This window comes from Hyperolius riggenbachi, chromosome 3 (assembly GCF_040937935.1).
Source record: "Hyperolius riggenbachi isolate aHypRig1 chromosome 3, aHypRig1.pri, whole genome shotgun sequence".
NCBI lineage: Eukaryota > Metazoa > Chordata > Amphibia > Anura > Hyperoliidae > Hyperolius > Hyperolius riggenbachi.
Window position 1 is genome coordinate 226,360,079 of NC_090648.1, and position 25,496 is coordinate 226,385,574.

At 42.5% G+C, this 25,496-nt stretch overlaps 1 protein-coding gene across 2 annotated transcripts in view; it reads left to right on the top strand.

Moving 5' to 3' along the window:
• Window positions 1–25,496, top strand: part of CPT1B (carnitine palmitoyltransferase 1B) — a 62,013-nt gene that overhangs the window by 7,595 nt on the left and 28,922 nt on the right. Inside the window, exons 2-9 of one of the 2 annotated variants that reach the window (XM_068275873.1) lie at window positions 14,322–14,470; window positions 18,615–18,754; window positions 19,471–19,506; window positions 20,435–20,606; window positions 21,540–21,641; window positions 22,081–22,218; window positions 22,986–23,063; window positions 24,596–24,703. In XM_068275873.1, the coding sequence (XP_068131974.1) occupies window positions 14,330–14,470; window positions 18,615–18,754; window positions 19,471–19,506; window positions 20,435–20,606; window positions 21,540–21,641; window positions 22,081–22,218; window positions 22,986–23,063; window positions 24,596–24,703 (915 nt within the window). In that variant the 5' untranslated portion in view covers window positions 14,322–14,329. The remainder of the gene's footprint in view (window positions 1–14,321; window positions 14,471–18,614; window positions 18,755–19,470; window positions 19,507–20,434; window positions 20,607–21,539; window positions 21,642–22,080; window positions 22,219–22,985; window positions 23,064–24,595; window positions 24,704–25,496) is intronic. The other variant, XM_068275874.1, reaches the window with a different exon arrangement.

A 25,496-nucleotide genomic window follows, 5' to 3' on the forward strand; every position in this document is an offset into this window, starting at 1 on the left:
GGTATACTATGCAAATGCTCCATGGTGCAAACAGTAAGCACAGGTCCTACTAGAGAACATCAGGCCTATGTTTGATTGTTTGGTTAAAAACATTCACATCAGTGGTGTTCTGGAGGTCAATTTGTAGGGCTCTGAGTCTGACAATGCTCATCCTCCTTGCTCAAAGGAGAAGATACCAGGCTTTCCGATGGATTAAGTACCTTCTACAGGCCTGTCCAGCTCCTGCAGAGTAACTACATATCTACTGGAATCTCCTCCATGTTCTGAGACTCTGCTGGGGGCCGCAGGAAACCTTATGGCAATGGCATGTACTGATGTGCCATCTTGGAGGAGTTGGACTATTTGTGTAACCTCTGTAAAGTCCAGGTATTGGCACATGCTATCAGCAATGGCACTGTTCATATCTAAATGCAAAACCAGTTAAAAGACACTTAGAAATACGAGGAAGGAAAAAAATGTGTGAAGTCAGCAACTGGCATTGTTTGTTTGAGAATGAAAGCAGTCCCTACATTCCTCACACGCCAGGTAACCTTTAAATACACCTGCAAACCCTGATGATCCATTCCGTTAAACCGCTGGGCACTATCCTCTCCATTCAATATATACTATCTGGATAGATACCACATCCAAGCGTGATGCTCTAATATTAATGCACATGTGCGCTCTGCACTGGTGGGTGTCTGACGTTACTGAGAGAATTTATGAAGGGGAGAAAGGAAAAGGATAGTGTAAATTGCAAAGGCGGATCTTGCCCATAAATAGCAATTGCACTTACATAGTGGAAACTTGGTTCAATCATTTGTGAAACAGCTCTGTTTTGTTTAAGAAATAAAAACAGCCTGTCTTCATCAGGGGATGATTGTGGCTGGCCACTAACCCAGTCCAAACACTAACAACCCCTGAAAGGCAAAAACAAATATGAGTAATTAACATGTGAAGCATAAAATAGAAATTTTACTAATACAAAATTTACATAAAAAAATGAAAAATCTGTGTACAAATCAATATTTTATTCATCCACTCTATAACAGTGATGGTTAGTCCTGTATTTTATTACCAGAAGAATGTAATCTAGTATAGTGATGAATCCACATAATCTCAGGTTGAGATAACGCCTGTACAATCAGAATCTTTATTTTCGGTCGTGCCCGGAATTGGTCTTGGCACGTACAGGATACAGGTAGGATAGGGTACACAGAATACATCAGAAAGGATCAACACTGTATCAGAAATTACATATAGAGAAAAACATCCAAGCAAACAACACTCAATTTTTGCATAGTTACACAGCACTCAGGTGTGTGAAGGATATGTGTGGCGGTAAAAACATGATCACGTTGTGGTGTGGAGTGCGTGGAGAGAGTTTAGTGAGTTTACAGCTGAGGAGAAGAAGCTGTTTCTGTGTCTGGTGGTCCTGGTGTAGATGGACCGATACCTCCGGCCCAAAGGAAGCTGGCTGAAAAAACAGTTGCCTGGGTGTGAGGGGTCATTTACAATCCTAAAAGCTCTGGAGCTCAGTTTTGAGTGGTAGAGGAGGTCCAGAGCGGGTAGTGGTTTTCCTATGATTCTCTCCACTGATTAGATGACTCTCTGTAATTTCTGTCTATCGCTGGCGGAGGAGCTGGCATACCAGACTAGGATGGAAGAGCAGAGGACAGATGCAATTGTGGCAGAGTAGAAGCTGGTCAGAAGTTTTGGGGACATGCCGAACTTCTTCAGTTGACGGAGAATGTATAACCTCTGCTGGGTGTTTGCCTTCCACTTCAGGTCATTGGAGATGGTTGTGCCAAGAAGTCGGACACAGTGAATTCTTTCCACTTCTTTGTCATCAATACAGATTGGAGGGAGGGCGTTGGTGTGCTTTCTAAAATCAACAATCATCTCAACAGTTTTTGCCGTGTTTAGGACCAGCCCGTTCTCCCTGCACCAGTGGGAGATGCTCTCAACCTGGTGGCGGTACGCTTCCTCGTCATTTTTAGTGATGAGGCCGACAATGGTGGTGTCGTCAGCGAATTTGATCACTTTGACGGAGTCCGCTGTGGATCTGCAGGCATTCATGTACAGGGAGAACAGGAACGGCGACAGGACGCACCCTTGAGGTGCTCCTATATTTGTAATCTGAGGTTGAGAGGAGATGGTGCCTATCTTAACGACCTGGGATCTGTTGGTGAGGAAGTCTGTGATCCACAGGCGTAGAGTGGGGTGGACCCCGAGTGCGGCAAGGTTCTCCTGGAGTATTTTGGGGCTGATGGTATTGAACACTGAGCTGAAGTCAAGAAGGAGGATCCTTTTATTTTTCAGCAGACTATCCAGATGAGGGGCCATGCAACTGCATACATTGAGTGGAGGAATGGTGGGCGAGCGGGGGTACCTAGCAATACAAAAACAGTCCTAATATGGCTATAATTAAATTTTTGTCCTGGAACGTCCGAGGAATGAATAATGCGATTAAACGCAAGCTGGTGTTTGAACATATACGTAAAATATCACCACAAATTATATGCCTACAAGAAACACATTTGCTGGGAGCTAGAGGACTAACCTTAAAAAAACCTTGGATCGCGAATTACTACCTTGCTCACTATTCCTCATACTCTAGGGGGACGGCAATCCTAATCACTAAATCATTCAAAGGTGTGATTACGGATATTAGGGTAGACAATAAAGGGAATTATGTTATACTGCGCTGTCAGATAGATGGAAACCCGTTAATAATAGTATCTGTTTATGTCCCACCTCCCTTCAACGTCAACATACTGACTGATCTTATGAAAAAATTGCACCCACTGCTAAACGGGCCCCTTATATTAATGGGCGACTTTAACGCCACCCTTGATCCAAATCTAGATAGACTTAAAGGGGGGGGGGGTAGATCTTCGCTTGCCTTTCTCGGATGGAAAGAAACATATGCACTATATGACATATGGAGATGGAAGTTCCCTACTACAAAGATGTTCTCTTGCTTCTCTGATACTCACCGGACGATGTCTAGAATAGACATGTGCTTCGGCTCAGTGAACCTACTGCCCCTAGTAGAATCTATTGAATATCTCTCCCACGGAATTTCTGACCATGCCCCATTGACATGCCAACTACAATTTCGAGGCAGTACCTCAGCAGCTTTATGGCGCATGAATCCATGCTGGTTGGAGGAGGAGATGGTTCTTAGGCAATGTCAAAAAGAAATGACAGAATATTGGTCCATCAATGAGGGTACTGTGGGGCGACACATGTGTTGGGATGCAGGTAAAGCAGTTGCAAGAGGCTCATTTAGAGCAGCTCTCTCTATTATTAGGCAAAATGAGATAGCCTCACAAAAATGGTAACAGTAAATTCGGGCGCCTGAGGCTAGTGGACAAATCGGGCGCCGCCATTCACTCCTATAATAAATATCGTTTAATGGGCGCCCGATAGGAAAAAAGGGCGCTGGAGAAAAATAACGTTTTAAAAGCGGCGCCCGGAGACTTAATGTTTTATTACTGCTTCTCATGATTACACATTATTTAATGATTTATACATTTTTAAATATTATTTTTAAACGAAAAACAGTACAATATTTTTTTTCAAACATTATTTTTAAACGAAAAAACCAACAGGGGGGTCTTAGGTTTAGGCACCAACAGGGGGGTCTTAGGTTTAGGCAGGGCCGGCCCTAGACTTTTTGCCGCCTGAGGCAAATTTTAAAAAAAAAATTGCCACCGCCGCCCCTCGCACGGGCGGGGAGGACACTCACCTCTTCCCAGCATGCGCTCCACTGACATCACTTCCTGCAGCGTTGCAGGAAGTGATGTCAGTGGAGCGCACGCTGGAGCGAGGAGGAGGTGAGTGTCTCCCCGCCCGTGCCTCTTACATATACGGCTGTGTCTATTTAGGCTGGAGGGGAGCGGAGGACGGGGGACCCAGGCGAGGGAGGGGGGGTCCGACCCCCCTCCCCGCCGCTGGCCCAATACCCCCGTCCTGCCAGCTACCCCTCCAGCTCGGCGGGCCGGCTCCCCGCACCCACGGACGGGCGGGTGCCGCCCCTGGAAATTTGCCGCCTGAGGCAAAAGTTTCACCCCGCCTCATGAGCGGGCCGGCCCTGGGTTTAGGCACCAACAGGGGGGGTCTTAGGTTTAGGCACCAACAGGGGGTCTTAGGTTTAGGCACCAACAGGGGGTCTTAGGTTTAGGCACCAAAAGGGGGGTCTTAGGTTTAGGCACCAACAGGGGGGTCTTAGGTTTAGGCACCAACAGGGGGTCTTAGGTTTAGGCACCAACAGGGGGTCTTAGGTTTAGGCACCAACAGGGGGGTCTTAGGTTTAGGCACCAACAGGGGGGTCTTAGGTTTAGGCACTAACAGGGGGGTCTTAGGTTTAGGCACCAACAGGGGGGTCTTAGGTTTAGGCACTAACAGGGGGGTCTAGGGGTTAGGGGTAGGTACAGGGAGGGTTACTTAGGCACTAACAGGGGGGGTCTTAGGTTTAGGCATCAACAGGGGGGGTCTAGGGGTTAGGGGTAGGTACAGGGAGGGTTACTTAGTAATTTTTTTTTTAAACGTTATTATACGTTTCAGTATTTAAACGAAAGATTAACGTTTTTACAATTGCCGATTTAATGCACATTATTTAATGATTTATAACTTTAAAAAACATTAATTTTAAACGAAATACAGTACAATACATTTTTAAACGTTATCCATGCTTATCGTTAAAAACCCGGCACCCTTTTTTCCCAGCGCCCCTTTTTAACGTACGCCACAAAAATACCTCGAGAAGGAAACTACCGAGGCACAAGCCCAATTACTTTTAAGTCCTTCTGATGAACAGTATGCCATATGGCAATCGGCACGCCGTAAACTAGAGATTAAAACCCTGGAAAGGACGAAAAGGAAAGACATTATTCAGTCCCAGAGACTATTTGAATTCGGCAATAAATGCAGTAAGCTACTCACCTACCTACTAAGCTCCTCTGATGGCTCCTCTGCCATCCCGCACATTGTGTCGCCCTCTGGTATTATCTGCCACACTTCATCTGAGATAGCGTCTGCCTTCACAGAATTTTACTCTGAACTATATAATACCAAAACAGGCCCAATAACTGAGGGAATCATGGACTTTCTTAGGGACCTGGATCTGCCGGTCCTGTCACCTGAAGCGGTCGCTGAATTAGATGCTCCCATCACCTCAACTGAAATAATTAATGCGATAAACACCTTTAAACGCAACAAAGCCCCAGGCCCCGACGGAATTCCCATAGAATGGTACATAAAAAATAGATCACTGATAGTTCCCCATCTAATGGCCCTTTTTAACCACATATTTGAAACAAAGACGCTCCCTGATTCTATGTATGAAGCCCTTATAATCCTCATACTGAAACCAAACAAAGATCCATCCTCTTGTGACTCATACCGGCCCATCTCCCTCATCAATACTGATGCCAAGATACTCACTAAAATTCTTGCTACCAGATTAAATGAACACATCACATCCATAATACATCCTGATCAAACAGGCTTTATTCCTGGGTGTTCCACCAGACTCAACGTGCGTAGGTTATACTTAAATCTGCACTATCCACACCAAAATGCTGGCTCAAGAATTATATTATCGTTAGATGCAAACAAAGCATTTGACTCGATTGAATGGCCTTATGTAGCAACAGTTCTGAAATATTTTGGGTTTGGGGACTCTTTTCGACGCTGGTTCCAAATATTATATGATAAGCCCAAAGCAAAACTTAGAATTAACTCTATAGTCTCATCTATGTTTACAATTTCTAGGGGAACACGACAGGGGTGTCCGCTCTCACCCCTACTGTTTGCCATAGCAATTGAGCCTCTAGCCCAAGCTATCCGGTTAGATCCAACGGTGCAGGGGTTTAAAATAAACAATGTAGAGGAACGTATATCATTATACGCAGATGACATGCTGATATTTCTGGCAGATCCAGGTCCTTCGCTAATGAGAGTATTGGAGATCTATGACACCTTTCATAAAATATCGGGATTATCCATAAATTGGTCCAAATCGGTCCTCCTACCACTAGATACCTTTGACCATCAACTCATAACAAAACAATCCAAATTGCAAGTTGTTGACAACTTTAAATATTTAGGAATAAAGATAACACAACCTGCGATATCCTTCATAGACAGCAATGTCCTTCCAATCATTGAAGCAATAGAACTGAAATTAAAAAGATGGGTGACCCTTCCCCTCAATGTTTGTGGCAGAGTGTGCATAATAAAAATGATAATTGCTCCTAAGTTGCTATATATATTGCAGATGTCCCCAGAATGGATTCCCCACTCTGTTTTTAAACGTATAGATTCAATATTGACTACATTTATCTGGTCAGGCACAACACCACGCATAGCGCTCTCTACACTCCAACTCCCCACAAGCTACGGTGGCCTGGCTGTCCCACACTTCTATAAATACTTCTTGGCTTCACAGCTGATACCTATACAAAGCTGGTTAAGTGGGGACAGACAGGACTCCAGTTTAGCAGCAGAGGCCGATATCGCTGGATCTTACGAATCTTTATGTGGGGCTATATATCGATATAGAGTGTCCAATGCCCCAGCAAATACTAACATTACCCAGACCACCATTAATATCTATAAAAAGACTCGGAAATTACTTGGAGAACCAACACACTATGTCTCCCAAAATTCACCTCTGTGGGGGAATCCAAATCTTTCAGAGTTACAATCCATTCCGGATGCACACTTCTGGCACATTCATGGGGTGAAATATTTATCCCAACTTTTTGTAGACGGCGGCTCATTTAAAGACTTTCAGGCACTAAGATCTGAATTTAATCTCCCTAGATATGCCTTATTTAGATATTTCCAGCTGAGACATGCCATTAGGACGCAATTGGGGACTTCTGGTGTTTCACTGACCCCCTCACAGCTGGAGACACAATTGCTGAACCAGGACAAAACCAAACAGATAACCACTATGTACACCTTCCTAATGACACAGGATAATGGCCCAAAAGTACAAAAAATCAGACAAAAATGGCAGCAGATTGACATATCTCTGACTAAAGAAAATTGGGACGAATTAGCAGAAACTTTCCCTAAGACTGTAATAGCAGCCAATGACAGGCTTATTAATATCAAATGGTTACACCAAGCTTACCTGTCGCCAGCTAGATTAGCTAAAATGGGCTCCACACAAGACGGAAGATGCTTTAAATGTAAGGCCTTAAACGCAGACTTTATACACTGTGTGTGGATGTGCTCAATGGTGCAGAGATTCTGGAAATCAGTGACTCATTTTATTAGAGATAAGCTGTCTATACCAATTGTACTGGATTTTAAATTGTGCATGCTGGGGATGGTGGACCACTTGGCATGTTCCAAAAGTCAAACAATTTTGGTTAGAATCTTGCTTTTTTACGCCAGAAAGGTGATTGTACTGAGTTGGAAGCGTCCCTCTCCCCCATCAATCACAGAATGGAAGAAAACAATTAATCAAGCTCTACCATTATTTAAACTAACGTATCAAATACGTAACCAATTCAAAAAATTTGATAAAATTTGGAACAAATGGATCGATGCCTTGGATACCACGGTCCCCAACCTGGACATAACTGCCTCCGTTCAAGACTATCATTAAATAAGAAAGAGGGTTATCTCTTGAATAACCAATAGAAGTATTTTATAGGGTAATACCCTGAACGCTCACTATTATTATATACGCACTTGTCAAATGTTGTGCAACACTCAATGGTTCCCTAGATTTACCTATTATCAAGATATACTGGCCTATGGCCACTACTTGGACGGCTGCTGATGGTTTTTTTTTTGTTTTTTTTTTTTGTTCTTGTGTTCTTTTTAATTTGTAAGTGTCAAGTTCTGTATACCTTTATGTGCAAAACTTAATAAAAAAAAAAATTCTCTTTTAAAAAAAAAAAGGAGGATCCTGGCATACGTGCCGGGTTTGTCCAGATGATCATGGACGAGCTCCAGGCAGATATTGATGGCGTCGTCAGTGGACCTGTTTGCTCTGTATGCGAACTGGTGCTGATCCAGCAGGGCCTCAGTGGTGAGCTTGAGGAGGGGGAGCACCATTCTTTCAAGAACCTTCATGATGACTGATGTAAGTGCCACGGGCCTGAAGTTGTTGAGTTCGGTGACGCCTTGCTTTTTGGGGACAGGGATGATGGTGGACCTCTTGAAGCACGCAGGGACTTTCCCGCTCTGAAGGGACTTGTTGAAAATGGAGGAAAGAATAGGGGTGAGCTGTCGAGCGCCGGTTTTCAGGCAGGCTGGTGACACACCGTCCGAGCCAGATGCTTTCCTGACATTTATCCTTAACAAGTGTTGCAGTACATCCGCCTCGTTCACCGGTGGAGGGGGCGAGTTTGGTCTCAGGGTCTCAGTGGCAGAGGGGGGGGGAGAGGTGCCCGTAGCTGTGGGGGAGACTGGTTCTCAAATCTGCAGTAGAATTCACTGAGATTCTCGGCGAGCTCAGCGCTCGGTGTTGCATGCTGCGGGGGAGGCTTATAGTTGGTTGTGGCCTTGAGCCCTTTCCACACTGCTCGCGAGTCGTTTGAGGAGAGGTTCTGCACCAGTTTATCCGCATAGCCCTTCTTGGCAGCCCTCAGTTCTCTGTTCAGGTCATTTCTTGCCCTTCTGTATTCATCTTGGTTTCCTGACTTGTACACGTCCTCTTTGCTTCTGCGCAGTTGCCGTAGTTTTTTTGAGAACCATGGTTTGTCGTTAGGATAGAGTTTAAAGGTTTTCTTGGTATGCAATGATTCTCACAGAAGTTAATGTATGAGGTAACATCGTCAGCCCATTCGTCCAAGTTTGGCGATTCCAGGGTCTTCCAGTCTGTGCAGTCGAAGCAGGCCTGAAGTTGTAGCTTTGCTTCGCTTGACCACACTTTGGACCAATATTACAACCGCTCCAGTCTCTCTCCTCAGACATTTAGCACCATAATACATCACTTTTAGATTTCTCCATGGACATTTAAAGCATGTTCTGATGACCGGCGTGTGCTAAAACCTCCTTCTGACTTTCTCATCAATTACCCCAGATACAGGAGGTCGCAGGTACAACACTGATAGAATTGCACGTTACAAATGGATTGATACTTAATGATTTTTGACTGTTAAGATTTAAGTCCACACTTTTTTGGGTTTTTTTTATTATTTTTTTTCTACAATATTCAGAAATTGTTCATGATTTTGTTTTTATGTACCATTTTGTACACATCAAAAGCCTTAGGTAGTTTGCAACTCCCAACCCTATTATTGCCTACAAGGAGTGGTTTTTGAAAGTCTTTTGGATGATCTGGTAAAACTTTTTCAAGAACAGTGTGTTTGTTTTTGTTTTGTTGTTGTTTTTTTAAATACCCTTATTTCACATTATGGTCCCAATTTACTAAGAGCAGTTCAGTAAAATAATTTAGGTTGGTAAAATACTGCATTCAGTATTTTACACCTTTTTTTTTCCAAATTCATTAAAGCGGTATTGTCACCATATAAGTCAAATTTCAACAGCAACTGGTCTGAGTGTATTAAGTGATAAAGATGCTAACCCTGCATTTAAAACTTGCAAAACTTTTTCTGCTGTTATGGTTTGTAGTTATCGCATACTTTAGGAGCATTGGACCTTTAGTAGTCAGTGCCAAACAGTTGAATGCTGGGGGTTCTTTTCATCTATAATATATTCCTCCTCTTCCATTTATTTCCCTGCCTAGCTTCTTATCTGAAACACCTCTGTTCACTTGTGTTTACAAGCAAGGCTGAGGTGACTCGGCGAATGGAGGAGAGAAAAAAAAAAGACAGTGCAGTTGCTAGTATACACCTCAGTGGGAGTGTCTGAAGACTCTGAAAGGAGGGCAGCTAATGAATACACAATGAGCAAGAGAAGGGAGGGGGGAAACAAGAGACGGGGAGGATATGATGTCAGCATTAGCTTGGTAAAATGGCCACTGCCTAGAATAGGATTTTCTGATTTTCCTTTATAAAATTCACAGGTTGAAGTAGAAGTAGTATTTACCGTATCTACTTATATATGTGTTTTTTATTTCTAGGTTAGCATGGGTGTTGCTTGTTCTTTAAGATTTTCTACATGTGGTAGAAGTTTGGTAATATACCAAAACAACATGCTTCAATTCACTAAGCCCTGTTCCGCAGCCTCACCAGCTGTGGAGCAGGTGAGACAGGAAGCTGCAAGTTTTTCCACAAGCGGTGTGCATGAGTCAGGGGTTTTCTGTCTAGAGCATCCCTGTCATCCCTTTAGTTGTACTGCAGCCACTAACGGGAGCACTTCTGTATACCAGTATATAGAGATGCATATCTTAAGTAATACAGAAATACCTTTTTGAGGCCTGTTTCACACCTGTGACCAAGGTTTTCATTGCAGTGTGATTTGTTTGTTTGTGTTAATGAGCGTTCATGTTATTCTTGGCTCCAAATCACACCATAATTGAGGCTGTCTACTTCTCCCTTCCTGTGGTGGAAAAAGGCATTGCAAGCAAGTGTCCTGCAAAAATGTGCGCAAAACATTTTAGAAAATCTGCGTCGCCATTGACTTACTTGACTTATATGACTTACGGTCAACAAACATCACCACAGATGCTGACCCATAACACACTGATGACCTCGCATCAAATCGAATACTGCCAGTGCATCGCATCAGGTATGAAATATCCCATAGACTTTTATTGCTTTAGCGTTACCCTGTGTGAAAAATGGGTATCCCAATGCAATAAATTGCGCTAGTGTGAAAGGGACCATAATGTCTCCTCTGCCTTTCTGAAGTTTCGCCCTCCAGACTCTGATCAAATGGGGTGAGAAGCAGGGCTAAGTGTCTTTCTCTAACGGCTATCTGCTACATCTGTCAATGTTAGCACATGGAGAGTTTGCGTTACCAGCTGGTAAGGGATGGAGGCAAATACAGAACACTTTTACTTGATTTACTAAACTCTTTCATCTTTGTGAATTGCAATTTCTTGACATTTCTTGAGGCATTTACCGCTCAAGTCTGTAATTTACCTCACTAGTTGGTAAAATCAGCTGTTTCCTCCATTATTGAATGCGGTAATGCATAGTGAATTGAGGGCATTGTGTCTAATTTTTAATTGTAGGTGCGGTACTTGGGAACTCCCAAGAATAGAGTTTGGAGAGTGTGATTAAGTAGGTAGCTATAGTAAGGTCAGATGATGCGCCACTCAAACGGGACCATGAGAAACCAAGAAAGACAAAGAGAGCACACACTCAATACAATAATCAAACGGGCTGACACGCCACTGGTGGACAGGTCTCACCTCCTCTGTGCCCATATGGGTGAACCAGCTTATGGGCTTTGTTCCACTGTACCAGGAGACTCGGCGTCTACGGAAGCTGCTGCAGAACCGTTCCTCCGAGGTTGGTTGATTACCATGGTCTCACAGCGTGGGCTGCAGTGTGTGCATGCGAGGAGCGTGGTTCAGCAGGTGCTGTAACCACTATGCCCCTTCGGGTGAGAAAGGATTCTTTTAAAAATCCCTTATTTCCCCATGTCTACACATCCATCCTTTTTCTCCATCCCATCATTCCCATCCTTTCCTCCCCTCCCTTATTGCCTTCCCTATTCTTTTTGAAATGATGCATCTATTACAGCAAGAGGATCAGGAAAGATGTTTTTCAATGCCATTTTGTAGGTGCATAAATATATAAATGTCACTACAACTGTTTGCCTGAGGAAGCAAGGGTGTAATCCCTTGCAAAATGCGCTGCAACAATAAAGCTTTATTAATCGCTCTAATCATCACCACTCTGCTGGTGTCACTTTTTTGACCTTCCTGCGCTGGCTCTGTGCCATGCTCCTTGCATGCACTCACTGGACCCTGCAGCCCACTCTGTGAGACCCATGTGATCAACCAGCCTTGGAGGAATAGTTCTGCAGTGGCTTCCAGAGACGCGAGTACCCCCGGCACAGTGGAACAAAGTCCATAAGCTTGTTCACCCATACGGGCACACCAGCCATCGGAGGAGGTGAGGCTTGTCCACCAGTGCCTTTTCAGCCCAATTGATTGATGAATTGCATCATGTGTAGTCTCTGTCTTTCTTTCAGTTAATTTTTATTTGGTCACAAAGGTGAATTAATTTGCTTCTTGCAAAACGGTTTTACTTTTGTAAACATTTTGATGTATGCTAGAATGACATTTTCAGGTATGTTATGCTGAAACTAAACCGGCAATATTCTTATTCGTATATTTTATGCACTAGCATTTAAGCACCACCTGTGTACAGTACCCCTGATGAAGCCTCAATTTAAGGCTAAACATGTTGGGTTTGGGCAGTGTGGAAATGGCTATATTAGTATGCATAGATAGGTAATAAGTAGCTGGGAGAGAAGATCCCTTGGGGATCAAGGCGCTCAGATTCCTGAGATATATGTAGTACGCACGCACGCACGCACGCACGCACGCACGCACGCACGCACACACACACACACACACACACACACACACACACACACACTTTTAAGCAATCATGTTTAATTTGTCATGAACTTCTCTACTAATGGTATTTGATTAGAACGGCCTCTCCCATACAGGCAATTTATGTGCAGAAGGATTAGAAGTGGAAGGTTTTTCTCACATGTGTCTCTACATAGTTCTCTTTCTCACAGGAAATTTCTATTTGTGGTGGATGAATAACAAAATTCTTTTTGATGTTAAGTTTACGAATAAATTTGTATCTATAAATATATATCCCAAAATAACCCAGTCGTGCCTCTGGAATAAATTCGAATCCTTTGTGCAAAACCTTTTTCAATTCATCTATTGCTTAAACACTTCCCAGGCTTTTTGGTTAGAATGGTTTGCGATCCCGTCAGGGCATAAAAGCCATACAGCATATTACAGGGAATGCAGGATTACTATCTTTCAACACTCTCAAAAATACTTTTGATTTGCCCAATAAAATGTTTTTCAGATATATACAAATCAGGCACGCTTACAATGCCCAATTTAAAGATGGCAGTCCAACACTGGTTTCTTGCGACTTAGAACGAACACTAATGGTGGATGGCCTAGAAAAACCTCTCTCAGTAATATACTTTGCCCTCATGAACAGTACCACTCATAGTCTCGCTAGATGTCAAAATAGGTGGAATGAGGAAGTTCCTGGATTGGACACTAAGGACTGGGAAGAAATCCTAGAGAATTTTGTTAAAATTCCTATCTCGGCCAGAGATCGCTTAATACAATTTAAATTTCTTCATCGTACCTATCTCACACCCGTACGTATGCATAAAATCTCCACTTCCAATACCCTCAATTGCCCCAGATGTGCTGCTGATCCGGGAACTTTCTTTCACATGTTCTGGGAATGCCCTCATGTGCTTTCCTTTTGGTCTAAGATTAACGACTTAATTAATGAAATTCTGCAAACATGACTGATACTCTCTCCTAGGACATTTTTACTGGGACTACTGGATGATACTCCACCGGGCAAACACCCTCAATACCTAATTAGAATATTATGTTTCTATGGCCGTAAAGAAATACTCCACACCTGGAAATCAGATAAGCCCCCCTCTTTTAATCACTGGAAATACACTATTATGAAAAGCCTACCGTTATATCGATTGACGTACAAAAGCCGTAACTGCCCCAGTAGATTCGATAAAATATGGGCCCCCTGGTATAACAACGTAGAAGCTCTTCCTGCAGGCCCAGAGGACTGAACTACAGTACTAATTTAGCTATTTCCTGATTTATACTATGCAATACCCTCCTTAGTCTTGGTCTATGGAGGTAAGCACTGGACTCTCACTCCTTTCCATCCATTACACTCTATCTCTTCCTTCTTTCCCTCTTTCCGTCTCGTTTCTTTCCTTTCCTAACTTCTCCCAACAAATGGTACAGTCACGATTATGATGTCCAAATTGAGGAATGTGCACTGGTTTTGACATGCTTTTGATGCAATTAATAATCAACTACTCAACTGTTATGTATGTACTACTATAAAATTGTATCTTCATACTGCATAAGATACTTGATGCTATTGCACTTGCAAGATTTACCTCTTGTATATTCAATATGTGTACCACTGTTTCTCCTTCTCATCTAATGTTCCTTGAGTACCTGCGTGTACCTGTTTGTACGTGTTTTCTAATGAAAGTCAATAAAAACTGATTTGTCAAAGAATGGTTTGCGATAAATATTCCTATTCAAAGCTGAGTGCACTTTCCTTTTCTGGGTAGATATACAGTTTACATGACCAGCACATTTACATTCTTGGGTTATTTTAACTTTACGTAGCGTTCCAACTTTTCGGGAAACCCACTGTAAATTGAGTTTGGAAAATGATTTTCTTTCTCCACAGGGCACAAGATGGCGGAAGCCCACCAGGCTGTAGCCTTTCAGTTCACTGTGACCCCTGATGGTATAGATCTACAGCTGGGACGCGATGCTTTGCGACATCTCTACCTGTCGGGGTGGATTGCCTGTAGGAAACGTCTCATCACTCTTAAGGTAACTGAGAGAGTTGGCTGTATTGTGCTAAAATCGTCCATCTATGTAATGTAACAAATTTCAGACTTGGGCTAGTTTACATTAAAGATGCACAAAAACGCATACATTTAAATTGGAGTTGTTCTGGGCCTCTTTCACTTGCTATGCATTTTCAAGCTCTCTTGTATAAATTCATGCAGTAGTGTGTTGTTAAAGGGGCACTATGGTGAAAAATTGTAAAATTTAAAATATGTGGAAACCTATAAACAAATAAGAAGTATGTTTTTTCCAGAGAAAAATGAGCCATAAATTACTTTTCTCTTATGTTGCTGTCATTTACAGTAGGTAGTAGAAATCTGACAGAAGCGACAGGTTTTGGACTAGTCCATCTCTGCATAGGGGATTTTCAGCATGGCTTTTATTCTTTATAAAGATATTCCCTAAAAAAAGGATTTAAACAATGCTGCTGGCCAGCTTCCCTGCTCGCTACACAGTTTTTTGGCAGTTGGACAAAGCAACTGCCATTCACTAAGTGCTTTTGAAAATAAATATATCCCTGAGAATCCGCTATAAAGAGATGGACTAATCCAAAACCTCTGTACTGCCAGATTTGTACAACCTATTGTAAGTGACAGCAACATAGGAGAAAAGTAATTTATTGCTCATTTTACTCTAGAAAAATTTTTTACTTCTTATTTGTATATGTTTGCACATACTTTAAATTTTACAGTTTTTTGCTGCAGTACCCCTTTAAAAAGTTTTTAGTTAAAATGCATAGGTGTAAATTACCCATAGGGAAACTTGGAGATTTCCTTCACCTGCGCTGTGCATCAGCTGATTAAAGCTCACTGCAACTGATTCAGTGCAAACTAGCCCTAAACAAGGTATGTACAGTATACAGTATGCTAAGATACTTATTTTATTCATTAGTTATGTTTAGGGAATGTAAAACAGAATATTCATTAACACCAAACAAAGTGTTGATTCTGAATACACGGCAGGGAGAGCAGACAACTCATTTGGCCTCTGTTACACACAGTCGGTTCAGCAGGCTGGAAGAGTTATTTTGCCCAGACTGTGTTGTCCAGCTGCAGAGGGACACATTTGGAGTGAGACAGAACTGTTTATGCTGGCTGTGCTGGATGGTTGAGCTTCCTGAATAACTGATCTAGCTGATCAGAATTGGGCCTGTTTTAGAGGAATGACTGAACTGTGCACTTGCTGAGCAGTTCAGTCTTCCATTTGTTGCCCACCAGTGCAATTCGGGTGAAATGTAAATGCAGCCAAATTGCAGAAGTAGTAAAACCACGCATGTCAAGCACTGACACGTGGTGGTGTCACTGGGTGGCAGAGGACCGCGACATGTCAAGTCTAACTGCGCTCAGATCTTTCTCCATGGCGGCCCCTGGCTAGCACCCGTATCAAGCACGAACAAGCGACTGGCCGGTGCAGCAGAGCAGCTGACAGGTGGTGAATTCACCACCTGTCAGCTGCCCATGTGAAAGGGGCCTTTTAGATGGCTAATGGATGCAAACAATTCTGGGTTGATTTACATAGCTTGAAAATGGACCAATCAAATGAAGCCAAGGAGGGATTACATTGGCCATTTTAAAGCTGCATGTATTTGCATTAAAAAAAAATAGTTACTCTTCAGAATGCAGTCTGAAGGGCCTATACCAGGATATGACATCATGCAACAAGCAGGAGAGCTCTGGAGCAGGATGGAGACAGTGTAAGAGCGGGCAGCTTCAGCAGAAATAAACAGATAACTAGAACCTGTGAGTGGAGGAGGTAAGAAACTAGCATATATCTCATCTACTCCACTTCCTTGCAAGAGGGGGAGGGGGTCAAGAGGGCAGTGTGAGTCAGTGGGGGAATAGTGCTGCACAATAAGAGGGTGGGATAGGTGGGTTGGCCACCTATCTTTGGGGGGCTGTATGGAATGGATGGCTGCACATGTTTTGGGGGAGACAGTGTGGATTCGATGACTGGACATGTATATTGAGGGGAAAGGTAATGTATATGTTGAGTAGTGAGGTAAAGGATAATGGATGGTTGTTATGGATAAGGGTAGTGGATGGCTGTCCAATCATATGTGAGGATCAGGAGGAAGTGGGAGACAGGGGTCACACAAAAGCTAAAAGGATGTGGCAGGGGGAGGTGACCACATATGTTTGGGATTAATGTAAAGTTAGGGGCTCCTTAAATGTTCTGCTGGTGGAGAGTTCATGATTTGTGGTCATGTCCCTGCAAGGTGCTGATACTAATATGGAAGCTGTGCCTGTTATTGGCCCTCTTTCACCTTAGTATGGGGCTTCAATATGCTGTTACATGATGCTATTCATAGCCTTAGCATATGCTGCCTTAAAATGTATCAATTGTGATTAAACCTAGGAAAATAACATATCAAATAAAGTGTTACCAACATTACAATGTTTGAACCGCTGAGATAGATTTAGGGAGCACATATAGGTAACCGCCCTCCCCCGCTTTCCCCTCCCTCAATAGAAAGTGGACAACCTACAGTAATAAAATATAGACCTGCCAATAAGATACACGAAACACTAAACCAGAGAATGAACAAGTAAGTGTATTATGCTGGGAATACACGATTCGTTTTTGCCTTCGTTTAAACCTTCGTTTCGATTGTGCCTTTTGTCCTTCTCGATCCCGAAATAATCGAACATACGGTTAATATCACCACCCACGGTTTCGTTTTTTTTTCGATTCTGATGGTTTCGTTTTTCCAATGATCGAAGGCTGCAAAGAAACGAAACGAAAAGCGTAAGGTCAAACAAGGTTTATCATAAATCTGTAGTAAATAAACCCGCTTGCTTTGTACATGGATATGATACTCATTTGGAGAATACTGTAAATCCGCTATAACTGTTATAAGACTCAACAAATTTCTTGATCAGGGTTCACTTTTTCAGGAGTCTAATCATGAAAATATATGGTGCTATTAGAGTTAGAGATGAGGAAATACTTGATAATCACGTGTGTGTGTGTGTGTGTGTGTGTGTGTGTGTGTGTGTGTCAGTGTGTGTGTGTGTGTCAGTGTGTGTGTGTCAGTCATCATGCCCAGATAAAAAAAATTTGACAATACTAGTTCTTGCATACAATGAATATTACTTTGTCCAATAAAACCCCTGTAGGCCTGTATATAAATATCCAAAAAGAACCTACTGATACGTTACCTGCTTTATCAGTGTAACTGCTGTTTGACATTAGTCTACAGTTATATTTAAAATGATGTTAAATCTTTTTTTTGTTGCCTGCAGTGGTATATAATGATTGCGCCACCCTGGTGCACAGCAGGAAAAATGGGCGCATGCGGCAAGTGGACTAAATGGGCGCCGCCATAGGCGCCAATGCAAATTAGCGGTCTTTGGGCACGAGAGCGGAAATTTGGTCACCCGATATATATAGGGCATCGCGGGCTCCCAAATACTGCTATTTTGCATTGGGACCTATAGCAGCGTCTATTAAGTCCACTTGCCGCATGCAAATATTTTTCCTGCTTCGTTCCCCTGTGCCTCCCTCCCTGTGCCGGAGCTCCCCTCTACCCCGCGCAGAGTTCTGTCCCCGCAGCACAGCTCAGACAGGTGCCTCCATCCGTTCCTACAACAGGTCTGCCGGCTCTGCTGTCACTGCAGGCTGACAGACAGGAAGAGTAAAGGAGGCGGGAGGGTGGATGAGACAGGCTGAGACCGCCTGACTCCCGCTGCTGACCCTGCCAGAGAGACTGATAGAGGCGGCTGCCTCAGCTCTGCTGAAGGGAGCTAACTGCACAGGGGGATATGAAGCACAGGGGTAGAGGCATGGGGGAGAGAAGACACCGGAGTAGGGTTACATTTGTGTATAGTAAAATATAAGTATTTAATATAGATGTTTTATAGTAAAATATCTGTATTTAATAATGTATTTTACTAACAAGTTAATGCGTGACATTTTTTGCCCGGCGCCTTTTGTGTTGTATCCTCCTGGTGGTGAAGTCAACAGGAGAAAATATTATTGGCAATTTATCCTGCTAAACACTGCTGCATTTTTTTTACTACGGTATCACTGTTAGAGGCGGGAGACATATATGTGGCTGCATAGCCTGTGTCTGACTTCCTGGTTTACAAAACTCAAGGCTGTGCACCTTTTCCTTGTCTCATTTAAGAGCTCAGTACTGAGTGGAGTGTACCCTGCCAGCCCTTCCACATGGTTTGCTGTGGTAGCTGTAACGCTTGGCTCTTTATATGGAAAAGTGGATGTGTCTTTTGGGCTTATAACCAAGATCGGCAACCTCTTGCCTGGACAGTGAGTAGTATAACTGTAATTTCATCTGTACTGTAAATTGAATTGACAAATTTCTGATAAAGCTTACTTTGTCTTATTTATGAGCAATAAGTGGCACATACAGGGCCGGTCCTAGATAAAATGGGGCACTGGCCAATAACAGCCTTTGGTATTCGCATTAGATAGCTTTTGCCCCCTACCCCCAGATAGCAGCATCTCTCCTTCTCAATAGTAGCATTAGGCGGCCTGTGCCCCTCCTCCTCCCCCCCTCCCCCATCATATGGCAGCATTAAGTGGCCTTTGTACTCCCCTCCTTCAGACAGCATCAGGGGCAGGGGGGGGGGGGGGGCATTTATACCCCCCAAGCCAGCATTAAGGTGGCCTCCCATTCATTTTAAAGGCAAAGATCATGCAGTGACGTGGTCTCACCTGTCCGGCATGCTACTTGTCTAAATTCATTGTCTTTCCATCTCCATCCTTGTCGTCTTTGTCCTTGGTCACCGGGACAGAGATGCTGCAGGGATGGAGATGGATGCTGAATAAGGAAAGAAAAGGGAAATGCGCTGGCTGGGCAGGTGAAAACGTTACGCTGTATAAACTTTGCTGTAAATCAGGGCCCTGGGCACATATTAGCTACAATATACCTACAGCATTACAGCAATAAAAGCAACATGAATAATTGTTTTCTGTTTATAGTTTTTCATCCGTCTGTGTGCATTTGTGTCTTTTGTGTGTAGATTATTGCCAGCTGGATTTTCAGCTTATCAGACAATGTAAGTGCATAGTCATATGTTGTCATACCTGTAGAGTCTGAAATGAAGTACAGTATGCCCGTAATATGACTGCATGTACTGACACTTGAGACCAGATTGCCCAACCTGACAGTAACCTTAACAGATAACAGCAGGCTGATTATCACATAATCATATAATATGTTATGATTGGGCTGCATGTGTACATGCATTAAAACAAACTACAGTGCTATGATTGAATGTATTTCTCTAAAGGTATATCATCTAAAACATTACATGATTGCTTCAGGTTGGTTCCTTCTCCCTTCCTGAGTTGTCACTCTGCCTTGGCATGAGAAGTGCCTTCAGACCCTTTTAGAGAAGGTGCTCCTCATACATGCATGCCAGTATAGGCACGACTGTGGCCAATAATAGAGATGGAACATTTCTGCAGCTATTCCATTTAGGACCGGTAACCATTTAAAACTGTACTCCAGACAAGCAGTTTAATATCCAGGTTAAATACAATATACATGAAATTAATATTTGCCAAACCACTTTTAAGCAAATGCTATTGTTCAAAACGTTAAAGACTGCACAGTCAGAGAGCACATCCACCAACATGGTCAGTTCTCCTAGACACTCCAGCAACTGGATTGAGCCAGACATTCTGACTGGACTGTGCAGGGAAGCAGCACAGTGATGAGTCATAACTGGTCTCTCTTCCCATATGGAAAATCACACTGTGAAATTGGCTGCAGAAGGTATTACAGAAAATATATCAACATTCCTATAATAGATATAGATGTTTAATATTTGGATTAATACACTAAAATTAAATTAAATGTTGTTTTTATCCTTGCCTGGAGTTCAACTATAAACCTACTTACACACTCTTTCTCACCATACATTATGTAAATCTCTGCATTTCCTATATATTTTTGAAACGTCTCTTCCTCTCTGGTTGTAGGGCTGTTGTAAAGCCTGTATCCCGTGCTGTAGTGAGTGCTGTTATCTTCTCTACTGGAGTTTGGGTCTCTGGAATCCTTTTGTATCGCCAAGTACTACGCATGCTTCTTTCATATCATGGCTGGATGTTTGAGCCACATGGGAAAAGAAGTCTAAAAACAAAGCTCTGGGGAGTAAGTTGGTGTTCCTCTTTCATGAACCACATACACTTTGCTGGGATCACATACCTGTGCCTTTCTGTCAGTCACTGTACGCTCCTCTTATTTGCTTGCTGGATTATCAAAACTTTTCTGTTCAGTTTTAGATAGCGTAGGAAAAGATTAAGACCATAGTGTCATTTCTGTGTCCTCAACAGGGACATTTCATTGATTTCCTGTCTTTTGTGACATGCATGACTGAGACAGGAAGGGAAACTGCCAACAATGGCATTAGATATTGTATTGAGCACAGGTTCTAATGCATCCTCACTCTAGAGCAGGGGTATCAAACTAGAGCAGGCACCAGGCAACCTAGGAAGGTGCTTGGGGCCTAGTGGGTATCAAGGGGCCCACCTGCTTTCTTCTTTGACCTCTCTCCACTTCACCTTACCAAAAGGACCACAAAGGGGCCCCAAACCTACTACCTTGCCTAGAGTCCCATTACATCTTAATCCATGTCTGTGCCAAACTCAATCACATAAAGGACCAACATCTGAAACACTTACTTATTCGGGAGTCACATCGATTATTAAAATGTAAAAGGCATGGGGTCGCCGGTGTGCATGCAGGCTGACAGCACCAGCAGCAATATACTCCGATTTAGGAGAGTCACTGAAAGAAATTACTGTTAGTGCAATGTGTTTTGTAACATTGCACGAAGTTCATTGCAAACATCCAACTTCTTTGGACATCTCTGCACTTTTTTTTCATATCTCCTCCTTTAGTTTATAATGCTCAGTCTATATAGGGGTACTTGTTTAACAGAAGAGTGCTGAAATGTTGAAAAATCTCCCACGAGAAAACAAAGGTGAAAAAGTGAATAGCATATGGCCCTCTGTGTCTTATTGTCTACCAATGTTAATGCTTCATCCTTATTGTCCTAATAACATCATTTTATAAATGTGCTAGGGCTGCATGAAGATCATGGCCAGGCGGCAGCCTATGCTCTACAGCTTCCAGATGTCTCTGCCAAAATTGCCAGTGCCACGTCTTGAGGACACGATAGACAGGGTAAGAATACTGCTCCTTCAGTCTCAATAAAAGTGCTTATAATTATTTCGCTGTGAATCTGAAAAGCTTGAACTATGTACTTATTGAGCTGTATATCTCCATACTGTTGTAAGCTGGAACTGTTTCAACGACTACAATAATATCCCATGAAATGTTGAAATAAAATGTTGACTCAAAGGCAAAACCACATGAGTTGTACGCATGAACAGTAATTTATTTAAAATTAACTTTGTAATGCTAATACTTTTGTTTACGCCTTAAACTTTCTCATAATGGATTAGTTTATTAAAATCCCAAGATGCTTTATATACTTACCTTCAAAGCTAAAAGTTGACAATTTTCTTAAAAGTATCCTCCACCATACATGGACTCACCAGAAACAAACACTACATACAAGCACTAGATGTCTTCTATTAAACACTGACTGCTGTCATTGCAGTATTTGCAATCAGTGGAGCCACTGATGGATGAAGAAAAGTTCAGTAAGATGAAGAGCCTAGCTTTAGACTTCCAGAAAGACCTTGGACGCAAGTTACAGAAATATCTGCATCTCAAGTCTTGGTGGGCAGCAAATTATGTAAGTCCTGTGTATGTTTGGTTAGTTTTTTTTTCATCTAATATTTGTAAAAAATGAGCACTAATGGTGAGGGATCTAAAACTTAAAGAGAAACTCCAACCAAGAATTGAACTTTTTCCCAATCAGTAGCTGATACCCCATTTTACATGAGAAAGACAATGATTTTCACAAACAGACCATCAGGGGGCGCTGTGTGACTGATTTTGTGCTGAAACCCCTCCCACAAGAGGCTCTGAATACCGCGGTACTGCTGGCAAACTGCCACAATGTAACAATGTTCAGAGACAGGAAATAGCTGTTATTAGCTGTCTAACAGACAGAGCAGCTAGAAACAGCTAAATAACCTGCCCACAGTAACAATGTCACCATGTAATAAATGTCAGAATGTGAATCTGGGAGAGGAAAGATTTTACAATGAGAAAACACTGACTAAATCATTTATACATAATTATGGTAAAAAATGAAGCACTTTTTTTACTACATTATTTTCACTGGAGTTCCTCTTTAAATAGAACAGTTTATCAAAAAGAGGAATGTAACAGAATAACTGCATCTCATGGGTCAGATGTGGCAATGTGGTCAATGCTGTGAAACATTAGCACAGTTTACAAAGAGTCTACATACATCCCGGTAACTACTGAGAGGAAGCTGTTCTTGTGTGACTTTTTGTGTACTTAAGTGTTATAAATTCATAGACACAATTGCAGTAGTATGAAAAGGAAGTAGTATGAAAATTATTCAATTGTTTAATATTGCTCTATTTTCAGGTCAGTGACTGGTGGGAAGAATATATTTACCTGCGTGGCCGAGGACCGATAATGGTGAACAGCAATTATTATGCAATGGTGAGGGCAACCTTTTAATGGTTTAGAACAGGTGACCAACTGGGCTCTGTGCAATTTATTATTTTTTGTTATTTATGTTACTGCAACTTTGTTGCAGGGGTAGGTCAATGTGTGTTTATTTTTACCCCTTAACATTGGGTGTTAAAATAGTGGTGCTGGCTTTTAAAAGATTATTAAAGAAGGACTCAGAGAAGTACCTTAAGGCTAGTTACACACCAGGACGTTGCGTTTAGTGGACGTTATAGGGCACATGACGTGCCCCTAACACAACGCCTGGTGCTCTCTGATGTGGACGTCAGAGTAAGCCGCGTTGTGCAGCTCACTCTGGCGTCCGTGATGCATACTCTTGGACGCATGCAGCATCACGTGGCCCCGCCCGGCCAATCGCCGCACAGAGCGGCCGCTCCAAGAAGTAAACACTGCACGTCACTGAGTGCAGTGAATATTAATTAGCCATGTGCCCGGCCGCACTCCCCTCCTCCCCAACATGACTGAGCATGTGCAAACAGTCTAACGCGGCTTAGCCGCACATAACGCACAGCATGCAGCACTTTGCTGCGTTACAATGTAATGCAACGTGGGCAGTGTGAACAAGCCCATTGATTACTGTGCGGTGGGGCTGCGTTTAAGGCTGCACTAACGTGCGCCTGTAACGTCCCACTGTGAAAGCAGTCTAAGACATTGCAGATATTTTTCTTGGTATTTAAGACTAAATAATATTTTTAATACCTCTTCATATTACAGCAACTGCATTATTATCCTGTTACCCAAACACTTTTATACATATAGTACTAGCATCTAGAGGTCGGAATGGTGTTCTCAGCTTTCCTTCAGTGTACTTTAAGAGCCTCAAAACACAGAGCACTATATTAGGGATACAGGCAGAATTTCAAGAATCGGGGCAAAGGAAAAAAGAGTTGTTTCAAATGCCAACAGCAAACACGGGTTTTGAATGGTTGCTCTGGAGGCTTTTTCATTTTTGGTCCTGTAATTTTTGCACTGTTTATGATTTTGAGATCAGAGATTTCTTAAGCAAAGGCACCTTAAGTCGCACCTCTGTTTGCCTCCTGAACCATATGATTGATTAGTGAGGACTCCTTTCACAGCTGTAGGAAAATGGTAATGCTGGGAGGGATATGGCACAACACAAATTTGCTCAGATCACTATTTGCTTGTCATTAGAGTTTCAGGTCTCTCAGGGTGCTGTTCATGGGATACTGACAGTGTATACATTACTAGAAGAGTTGATTATTACAAAGGCCTAAAATGAACCCAAACGGTGTGTTTAGGATAAACTTCACTTGCTTTCATCATTCTAAAAAATAAAAAAGTGCTACTTGTCTGGCTGTTAAACTGATTTTTAGGGTTCAGTAGTTTAAAGTTACAAAGTCTAGTTTTGCTCAGGGTGTTGTGAAACATGAATGGGAGCTATTCATTTTTTCATTGTATTTTCTGTTACTGCTTGTTATCAGAAATATTAATCGCTAGTGTCTTCCTATTCAAAATGTAAATGATGATTTTTCTTACCGCAGGATTTTTTAACTGTAACTCCAACCACTAACCAAGCAGCAAGGGCAGGAAATTGCATCCATGCAATGCTCATGTACCGAAGAAAGCTTGAAAGGGGTCTGATACCTCCAGTGAGTATACCCTGCGTTTGCACAAATGCACTGGTTAGTAAACATGCTGACCCCTATCTACCACTGAAAGCACCTACAATGGGCACATGATTGTCAGCTGCACCATGGAACACCATGGTAGTTTGGTTTAATGAATTCTGGTATAACTTTCTTGTTGCAGACCATGTACTCACCTTCATGGCAGTGGTAGTATTTGATGGCAGAGGCCTTAAAGTATCTGCTGCTAAAGTTTCAGAGTTAAATACAACAGACATCTATGCCTTGAAGAAGTGGGCTGTGCCAGCGAAACGCGTTGCATCTTTGGGGTATTTTCAATAAATGTGTATATCTATATATTTATAGTCCTTGGTGTCTGCTCTAACGGAGGCGAGTCCACCACTTCCTCCCAGCAATTTTTTAAAAATTGTATGTACTTTTATCCTTCTGGCGCCTCTGTTCACCTACCAATAAATAATTTGTGAAGCATTTTTAAAGTGTAAACAAAAAATTGTGAGATCAAAATGTGCCCAATTCATCACAAACTCACTTAAATATATTTCAAAATATCAAAAACTTTATTAATCCATCAATAAGTGTTTCTAAAGTGTACCTGAAGGGAAAAAAGTGCCCCTAGAGGGGTACTTACCTCAGAAGGGGGGATCCTGCGGTGGCTTCCCTGTCCTCCTCAGGAAAGGCAATCCAATGCTGGGACCCTCAAAAACCAGACAACAAGGGCTTTTGGCAGTAGTGGCTTTGGGTCTGCTCTACTGCACAGGCGGGTTCGCACCTGTGCAGTAGAGCGGACTCGATTGGG